The sequence below is a fragment of the Priapulus caudatus genome, unplaced genomic scaffold (genome assembly GCF_000485595.1).
Source record: "Priapulus caudatus unplaced genomic scaffold, Priapulus_caudatus-5.0.1 Scaffold292, whole genome shotgun sequence".
Lineage (NCBI taxonomy): Eukaryota > Metazoa > Priapulida > Priapulimorpha > Priapulimorphida > Priapulidae > Priapulus > Priapulus caudatus.
Window position 1 is genome coordinate 219,892 of NW_014577353.1, and position 10,768 is coordinate 230,659.

The 10,768-nt window shown below is 45.4% G+C and overlaps 1 protein-coding gene across 2 annotated transcripts in view; it reads right to left on the reverse strand.

The window, feature by feature from the left end:
- LOC106808652 (prospero homeobox protein 1-like) overlaps window positions 1-10,768 on the reverse strand; it is an 86,903-nt gene that overhangs the window by 48,296 nt on the left and 27,839 nt on the right. For both annotated transcript variants that reach the window (XM_014811460.1, XM_014811459.1), the window contains exon 4: window positions 6,989-7,143. In XM_014811460.1, the coding sequence (XP_014666946.1) occupies window positions 6,989-7,143 (155 nt within the window). The remainder of the gene's footprint in view (window positions 1-6,988; window positions 7,144-10,768) is intronic.

The following is a 10,768-nucleotide window of genomic DNA, read 5'->3' on the forward strand; positions in this document are numbered from 1 at the left end:
CCGCGTCTCTCTCTTCTCTTCTCGACTCTCTCTCTCTCGCCCTCTCTCTCTCTCTCTCTCGCCCCTCTCTCTCTCTCTCTCTCGCTCTCGCGGCGCGCCGTGCGCGCTCTTGCTCCACTCCCCCATCTCTCCCTCTCTCTCTCTCTCTCTTCTCTCTCTCCCTCTCTCTCTCTCTCTCTCTCTCTCTCCCTCTCGCTCTCTCTATCTCGCCCTCTCTCTCTCGCCCCCCTCTCCCTCTCGCTCTCTCTCCACCTCTCTCTCCCTCTCTCTCGGCGTCTGCTTGTTCAGCTACAGAGACAACATTAAGGCAGGCGAACGGCGAAGTGAGCGAAGGCGTGCGAACAATACAGTGCAATACTATCCGAGCGCTCGTCTCACCTGTGGCATGGTGACACAGGCAAGCCGCCGTCGCCGCCCCTCGCAAAATCAATCGAGATACTCATTTAATTAGAGTGCATCTATAAACGTAATTCATGAATGGAAACCTCAGATGTTTAATGCTTGATAAATATCAAAGCAGAGCAAACACTACGGAGAACTCAAGAAGTGGGAAAATGCAAAGCAGCCGCCTAAAACTATTTTTGAGAGACTAGTGTTTTTGCAGAAATATTAACACTTTAGGCTCGACTTTACACATGACTTAAATTCCGGATGGGATAGAAACCCTTAAAATTTACCGCGCACAAAGGTTTGATTAATATCTAATAAAAATGCAGGGAAATGCAGTTCTGCACTGAGTAATAACCTAAGAACACGGCAACAGAACAGAATGACTCGACAACAAATTCGTTTAAAGCGGGGATAAGGTTTCCCATCACACAGCAGGAGAGAATTCCATCAACCAACCGCACGGAAGACGAATGTAGAAGGTGTGCGCACAAACGTTTTATAAACAAGGACACAGGCACACGCGTGCGCCCCCCCCCACACACACACGCCTCCCCCCCACACACACGCACACCCACACATACACACACGCACGCACACACACTCACGCACGAGCCAAACTAATAAACGCCTGCCCTTTAGCGGGACCGAACTTAATAACCGTATTAATTAAACTAAAAAATTAATTAACTTAAACTTAAAAACTTTAACTTAAAACTTAAACTTAAAAACTTAAAAACTTAATTAACTTAAAAACCTACCAACTATACTGAAGATTCACGCAATCCACAATGCAGCCAACTGCGATTGCGGCCAAATAATAACTTGCTATTTGCTTCTACACTAGAGAACTGCCACACGTTGATCATGCATGATTATCAACAACATACGGAATATTCATCTACGTGAATAATTCTAGAGTGCGCAGAGTATCGCACGTGGCGCACTTGATAAGGCGCTGACATTTCAACAAGAACCACGATACCAGATAAACAAGAACCTCGTGGCTCGGGGCGATAGCTACGTGTGTGACGCAGCATCTTCACGGCAGCCACCTTTGTAACGAGGCATATGCACGCACGCCGGCACAAAAGACTCTCCAAGACAAAGTGAGCGAGTGACTGCGGTACGGTGCAGCAGCTGAACGAGCGAAGACAGATGTTGCGGGGCTATCTACCAGTCAGCATCTTGGCTTTAATAACGAGCTGTGACAGCCAACGCCGAGAAACAATGCTGCACGCGGCCGCGATGCCTCCATCGCTCAGGCGGACATGACAGCCCCGCACCCCCCGCCCCCACCACGGAACCCCATCCTCCTCCACACCCACCTCCATCGCTCGCTAGCAGGCAAAAGCCATCGAATGACCTCCACATCTGATATGAATGTATCGCACACGCGCTCACGGGCGCGCGCACGCACGCGCGCACACGCACAGACACATACACGCGTTCAGACACGCGACCGCGTAGATAATAGGCGCGTAAAGGCACTGCAAACATCTCGCCTTCCTTTCTCATAATATTACCCGCTAAATGACGACAGCGTTGCTAGCAATTTATGGCACGATACATGAACGCGTTCGCTGGAGCATAAAGCTGCGCGATTCTAGATTGCGAAGAAACTTATCTCGTGCGTTTTTCTTACGGCTCTCTCGAGTTTCTTTGTGTCCGCGGATCGGAGGGCACGCCAAACCGCGAGCTCTAGCTTGAGAGACAGCTGCTGCTGCGGCTGCTTACGGCTATCTCTCGCACTGATCTGTTTTTCACGGTCCAGAACGTTTTATTGTGCAGATATCGCCGATCACCTGGCTGCTCTTCATGCTCAGAAAATTAATGAAACATGACAGAACACACAGCGTTGCCCGTAATGCGCGAGAGTTTCTCAAGTGAAGGGGAAAAACTCGACACCGCCGATAAGACGATTGGCTGGTAATTTCGCGTCTTTACGCCGCCCACTACTTCGACAAGCGAAGATGCTATCGTCATCTATATCGTCTAGTATGTTTAGCACGTCTAGTGGAAGCATGAAATCGACGACGAACGCCGCGTGGCAGGTGGTTAGACGTAATTACAATATTACGAGTTATAATAAAAACAAGATCTTCACAATAAGCGGCTTAAAAAAGAAATACTAACCACGATGCGGGTCATTGAGAATGAGCGAAGAAAACGAACGCGTAGAAAATGATGCTATCAGGGTAAACGCATCTCACATTACCCGTTTTGTAATTCAACCTTTCGCTATTTGTCAAAGTTTCAAGTAAAATACAATAAAGCAGTGAAACCAGTGTGAATTCGTGAACGCACAATTCTGTGCAATTACATTTTGAATAGCAAAAACATTATTTCGAATTGATAAAATCATCTAATTGGGCCAGCCATAATGCTAATAAAATGATTGCCTTTAATCACATTCCTACGCTTCTAGTCCATGTTGTCAATACATTAGAAAATATCGAGAAAGGATGAGAAAAATATCCTATCGTAGAACTGCATGAGCATAGAGTGCATATTGTAGAAATTTTTTACAATCAATTCTATCAAATCACCCACGAAACTACATGCGACAAAATAAACACGTATTCTACGCCTACGTTCCATTGTAGCATATATAGAGCGTTCTACCCACATACCTATATAATATACGTATAGCATACAGACTATAAGTTATGACCCAGTTTGTCAAGCACTTCCTTCCGAAATTTTACATTTGAAATGCAATATTAAATTTACATTCACTAATGTAAAATTATAAATGATTAAAGTGCCATAGATACCAAGAAAGTTAAACAGATGACGCTGAAACTCTCACGTTCTTCTACCAACGACGTGAGCGTGATCGAATGTATTTAGTTTTGCTACATCGGACCGCGACAAAGTCACAACGTTTCAAAGCAGGTTAAACATAGAACATCAGTAAAACTGGCAGAGGGTATGTTGGCCACTCCTCTCCGAGCAGTTCTGTTGTCCTACTAGCTGTCAAGTGTTTAGACAGGGCTGCCTTCACTGTTTTCATACTGGTGAAGACGTGCGCGGCTCTATGACGAATGCCTGTTAAAATATTAAGTCAGCTGGCCCCTTTCACCGAAAATGACATCGGCCATGTTATCTTAGGCATTTTAAGTTCGCCGTCGTCTGTGCACAGCAACACATTACATGGCGCACGGCACACCGCACACTCACTCCGCACTCTGAAATAACATGCCTGATAAAACACTACACCTCTTATTCCCGTAGCGGGAGCACGAGAAAAAAATTGCAGTGCCGGGGATCGAAGGAAGGATAGGGATAGTGTGCGGGCGTGGATTTGCATGCGCGCGTGCGTACGTGCGTGCGTGGATGGATGGCGTGTGACAATGCTAAAAAAGAGAGGGAGCAATGGATAGATAGAATGATAGGGAGGAGAGGGTAAACGAGATAGTAAAAAATAAAGATATTCAGAGAGAGAGAGAGAGAGGGAGAGAAAAGCGAAAGAGAGAAATATATATTGGTACGAAAGAAAGGGAGAGAGACGGGGGTAAAAGGGAGAGAGACGGGGGTAAAAGGGAGAGCGAATTATGATATAGAGGTGTATATTGTTCCAGTAATGGATTAACCTGTTATGGTCACTTGGACTTTATTAGACTTCTATTGGATATCAGCTTCATCAGCGTTTTTTTTTACAAGAAGCACGTGTTGCTTATCCTGGCCATTTACATAAGTTTTGAAAAACACAACTTCACTGAGAAAGAATAACGAGATTTTCTTGAAAAATTAAAATGACATTATTGACATGAATGACATTAACTTGCATTCTTGAGAAATTAAAATGACATTATTGCGCAGATTATTTACACCCAACTACATTTTAAAATGATAACAAGAATTTATCCTCCTCGTCATATACAATTGGCGCAGCTAGCATCATAGAATTATCACACCTAAATGCCATAAAGCCAGCAGATGTGTAAAATTATTGTTTTCATTTTGTCATTCTACCGCGAATGAAACCCTCTGGAACGTCAAGAGGGGAGATGACGGATGCCTGCACTCGCATAAAGATGTTTTATTCATTTATCAATGGGAAAAAGATTCCCAAAAGAGGCAGCGACAGAACGTTTATCAATATTGCACAGGGTATTTATAGCTAAAAGCCTGGGGCCTAGCTGTCCAGTAATTGATAATCAATTGCCTAAATGTTTTGGATTATAGGAGTACGAATCAGACGCAAAATCCGCCGTGCCCTGCACAACATTACCACCTAGCATTGATCAACCCACCCGAATTTTAAAGCAAACAACTGAATTGGATTAAAGCGAAGCGAATATATATCATTGACGTGACTAGGTATCTCTACGGCGTTTCGTAATATGAAACCGTGCAGCTGTTCTAATGTATACGACCTTTAAGCCAAGATTAATATAGTTCATTACGCGGCTAATCCATTCCTGATATATTGTATTTCTACAGTATATCGGATATTCTATTACATGGTTTCTTCGGATTGCGGATGTTCCTTGGGCTCATGCCATACAATGGCAACAACAGTTTACTCACATTATGCCCGATGTATTTCTCACCCGATGCTCATTCTTTCGCTTTCTCTGCCTCATACTGTCCGTCTTTCCCCTCTTGCTTCTACACTCGCCCCTTTATTACCTTTCCCTGCTGCACATCTACCTGTATTCATTACGCTTACGACAAACATAATTGCGACTACCTATATTGACAAACGGGAAAATCTCTTACGATTTCGATGGACAATGGTAGACGACACCGAAGATATACAGCAAACTGTACAGTTACAGGTAGAGTTAGGTGAGCTGAGCAATAACGCGGATAGCAAATAACCTCTTCGCGTGTTAAACGGCTTAAGAAGAAGTCACGCTCAACAAATAGCCAGGCGCACGAGCCTGAATCATACATGATTCATGGCTAGATCACACTTATGAAGCTCTCAGACGATAGCTTCGCACGGCATTAGTCATTAGAGAAGGGTACGCCGACACTAACTGTTTACGTTTAAAAGAAATTATACTATTTATTTCATTTCTCGCACGATTTCGAGGAGGTGGTCAGACAAATTGTCCGCGTTCTTCGTGGCAACGATTCAAACAGAGCAGATCAATTTCGATTTAAATATTTATCCACGCTAACGGACAGATGCTGGTACAATTTGCCCAATTTGTACAGTGAGCCCCCCTTATGTGTCACATTAGGTTAGGCAATGGAGAGCCTCTAGCTTCAGCTGAGCTGCTGATAAGGAAAAGAGACTTACACTACGTCACGTGTTTACAATGCTCCTTCTGACGGAATCGCATGCCCGCACAGACAGCACACGTACGAATAGCGCGGCAAAGATACAGTCGTACGCAACCGCTACTTCGGCGACGATCAATTACTGGGGGCAGTCTAAGAGATAACTCCGTCATATAATCTATAGGTGTGTATAACACGGTGAGCAAAAGACGCTCGCTGGCCTCTACCGACAAGGTTACTAAGTAATGCTCCTGGCAACACTTAGTCGATAAGTGAGTAATGAATGAATGAATCACGAGGGAATTACGAGCGCTGCAATCCAATAAGTGTAATCTTACAGACGTTTGACTACACTTACTCGGTTGCACACACTCACGGCAGCAGCACGCAAAGCATATGGTCGTGCGCTTCCCTACGCGACGCGAGAGGCTTGCTGGTTGAGTGAGGATGGCGAGGAAAAGGCTCCGTCTATTGCTGCTTAGCCGTGTGTGACCGCGGCACATGCGGGCCTGACACCTGCCTCTCTCTCTTGCGAGGCCCACCAACCAGACGGAGAGTGCGGCCGGGTCAGTATATACACCCACAGAGGTACAGTTGTTCGCTAGTAATCAGGGTGAACTGTTCGTGAGGGAAATACTGCGCTTCCTGCTCTATTTACGCCAAGAACGTATTAAAACGTTATTCATAACCCCGATGCATAAACAGAAAAAAAACGTGCGCATGTTTGCAGGTGCACTAATTTGCAGAAGTCGTATTACCAGTTAAAAACGTGCAAATATCCTTTCTGCGCCCTATAAATGATTGTCACTGAGCTACTTGCCCTGGTCTAAAAGGAAATTGTTACTAAATCAATAGGCAAGCCACGTTATTTGTGCAATTTACTATATTACCTAATTACATGTAAATCTACACCAATTTCATTCTTTGACAAATTACTAAGCAAAAAGGTTAATTTGCGGGTGAAATGATCTTATTCCTATCCGCGGTTCGTAGCTTTTAACTAATGAATAACCTAAAGCACACTACGAACGTTAGTATAACGTGTGATTGTAACCAACACCAGCACCTTTATTCAGGAGTAACATTCTATCAGGAGTGAATAATAGAGATTAATACAGAATTAATACAGAACAATAGAGATCTTTATTATTCACTCCTGATTCTATCCAAACGAGACCACTATTAACTAGCAAACCCCTAAGTAACTCCGAACTCTCATACCTAAAAGTACAATTTCTCACCTCTTCGCGTATAGTTCGCTACGTATATAGTAACGAGAAATGAGCGATACGCGAGAATGTGCAACATAACCGACTTTAAAAAAAAACTTCATCAATATAAAAAAATATATCAATATGCCTACCTGAAATTGCTGAACCATTTCACCAGCTGTGCCGTGTTGCTACGGTTGAACTGGATGTCCGGGAAAAACATTTTCAGGATGGCACTGCTTGGGTAGCGCACATAGAAGAACATCAGCTTTGCCTTGCGTAGATGCATCGGTGTCAGTGTTACTGAGTGTCACGCAGTTAAGGATCACACGCAAGTAATAAGAAAGACAAAGACACATGAAATCTCCGACGACCCACAACCCTCCAGGGCTCCTGCTTCGTTATTGCTAAACTCTGCTCAATTAAGAAATGTCATAATATAGCAGTTAGTTACTATAGATGTTGTAAACTCGTGCAGAGAGCGCGAGCGAGAGAGAGAGAGAAAGTAAGTAAAAGAGAGCGAGGAGGGAGATAGATAGATAGATGTATGGGATGGGATGGGATGGGATGGGATGGGATGCGTTCATCAAGAAAATCACGGATGGCAAAGAAAGAAGACAAAATGAAAAAGAGAAATGGTAGAATAGAAATACCGTTGTGAATATAGAAAAGGACAGGGTTGGCCACATATATACAAACGGAGACTGCCAGTCCTGAAATAAGCATAATGCTAACTAAAACAGAGAAAATAAAATAGATATAATAAATAAATAAAACACACACGCGCCACGGCACGGCGCACGCACACGCACACGTACACGCACACGCACACGCACACGCGCACGCACACACACACGTATAAGCCCCTATAATCATCGGCAGTTTGCCACGCGCTGACCGGCGGGTAAAACACCAAACAAGTGATCAGCCCGTATTCGCCCGTAATTTCGATTATTCGCGAGCCAAGTGTTGCCATTGTGGACCATAAGCCCCGTCCTTTTATTGTCTTTTATTACAGTCTTTATTTGAACCTGTTGTGGAACCAGCAAGGATATAAAAGCAGGGGGCCAATCCTTAGCAACAGAGAAATGTGTTTGTGTGTGTACGCGTGTGCTTAAACAAAGGACACTGTCATTAAGAGGGTCACCCCACCTCGTGCAGCCATTGGCTTTTATTAGCACTTCCTTTTCACCTAATAAGAAAATTACTTTCATATGTATTCACGCTATGTTTGCCGAATCATGATAGGTTATTCACTCCAAGTATTATAGGTTAACGTCTTAAGTCAATAATCGCTACGGCCCAAGCGCATAAACCCAGGCTAAAATTACGCGGAATAACTGCCATAAACATTATACGATGCCGGAGTAGTCAGATGGCAGACGCTTCCCCGCTGGCCGGCGATGTATGCAAATGACAAGTGGAGCCGTGGGCACACCTGGGCTTCTGCTGCCGTGGCAGCGCGCTGCTGGCGGACAATGTACAATCGGGCAGGCTAATATCAACCCAATACACGCACGACGCATGTGTTTCCACGGCAATAGGAAATGAAGATTTTAGGCTTTGTGCGCAAGGCATGGCTCTTAAAAGGGCAGAACTCAGAAATCGACGGTATGTTTGCCAAAGCCAGCCTCTCTGCCAGATGTGCAGCTAATATATATATATATATATATATTATATATATATATATATATATATATATATATATATATATGTGTGTGTGTGTGTGTGTGAGAGAGCTTCGCGGATGAACGACTGATGAAATTGAGACTCCCCGCCCCGCTGCGTAGGTGTGGCGTAACCGATAATGGCGGTCTATAGAAGGCGCGACGGAGCGCCTGGCATAATTGTCAGTCACCGAGAGTCAAGGTGTGCGCACAAACATTTCATTAGCTGCGAACACCTAAGTGCTGACTCACGACCAAAGTGCGGCCCTTGCTCATTAAGCAATTTTCCGTAGTTCTTCAAGTGCATCTCCTGGACGGCAGTCACACACATCTGAAGGCTGGTCTCACTGCCCCTGAAGGCATCGGCAGTAGAGAGAGAGAGAGAGAACGAGAGAGACGGCGAGAGAGAGAGAGAGAGAGAGAGAGGAGAGAGAGAGAGAGAGAGAGAGAGGAAGAGACGGCCCACGTGGTCTTGTAATTTTCTTCGTGCACTTACAGTCGCGTCGCCGCCCGCCTATCAGGTGGCACGGGTCTCCCGTTTCGTCTCCTGCGTATACTCTACTACGTCCTTAGACTGTCGACGCCCCACCTTAAATCTTTGCAGCGTAATATTTGACAGTGCCCGCCGCACGCTGATGCTTATATGGCTGTACTTATCGGGAGCTTCAGCAGAGTGGTCGAAAATGACATTTGTGCAAAGAGAGATTATCACTAGAAATGGCAGCGACCGTTGAACTATTCCTGCTTAGAAGTGGGAATGAAATGGATAGGATCACTACAAACAGAATTTAATATTTTTGTACAAATATTCCAGTACAACAATTTTCATAAATGGGAGGTAAATACTATGATTTGCTTTCAGAAAAATAAATGAACAAATAAAATAAATAAATAAATAAATATATATAAATAAAATGAATTAACTGTGCACAACAAATGTGCACAATGAATTGTATACAATTCTTAATCACTACCAGCCGTAATTAACTATATATATATATATATACAATCCACGCCAGCGCACATACACATCATAAACGCGTTATACTGACCCAACCTTGATTGAATCGGGTTTCTGATCTAAATTTCACCATGAATCATTTCCCCTTTACACAGTTGCGATCTCACGCGCTGATATAAATTTGGCCCCTACCTCGAATATTGTAACCGCAATATTTAATAACTACTTTAACGAAGGTGTTTCCGTACTTCTCGTGCGACACACACAATTAACGAGAACATTCGCAACAAGTGACGGTCATGACAAAGAGAAGCGGTTTGAGGCGGTCTGAAATAGCCATTAACAGCAAAGGGTAGATCAGACAGAGCCCACATCGCTGACGCCCGTATCATTCAATTAACTCATCTCTCTCTTTGAAATGCGCGAAAAATTGCAAAGGAAGGTGCACGCTGCGGCGGCAATATTTCCAAACGCTCGCAATTAGCCGCCGTGACTGCTACGAGAGCGGCGTGAGATTGTAAAGGAAGAGTCAAACTGGGGCCGCCATTATCGCCTAAGTGGCGCTCCTCGGTTGCGCAATCACTTATTCATTTCGACAATTAGCCGCGCGTAAGACGGTCGCTAGCGCACATTGCCACGTGCGCGTCGGGTAAAGCGTTTTTCGCTCCCGCAACAGCAGCAGAGCGGCAGCAGCTGCAGCGGTAGCAGTGGTAGCAGTATAGTAGTAGCAACAGCAGCAGCAGTAGCAGTAGTAGTAGCAGGCAGCAGCAGCACACCACCACCACCACGACCAGCAGCAGCAGCAGCAGCAGCGCAGCAGCAACAACAAACAACAATAGGCACCACCACACCAGCAAGCAGCAGACAGCCAGCAGCAGCCACCACCACAGCAACCACAGCCACACCACCACCGACCACAGTATAGTGGCGTAGCCGTGCAGAGCAGTGCGAGGCGAGCGGGGCACACACCATAGGCAGGGCAGCTCAGCAGCACCACCACCCACCACCACCACCACTCACGCGACCGCAGTCAGAGCAGCAGTAGCCAGACTCAGGCACGTACCAGCACCACCACACCTCAGCCAGCCAGCTAGTAGCAGCAAGCCCGACACCACACCACCACAGGCAGATAGGTAGCAGAGCAGTAGCAGCACCACCACCACCAGCAGCAGCAGCGAGTCAGGCGCAGCGAGGCACACACAGCCACAGCAACGCAACAAGTGCACGAAGTAGCTAGCAGCAGCCAGCTGGCAGCACAGCCAGGCCACCAGCAGCAGCAGCAGCAGCAGACAGCAGCAGGCAGC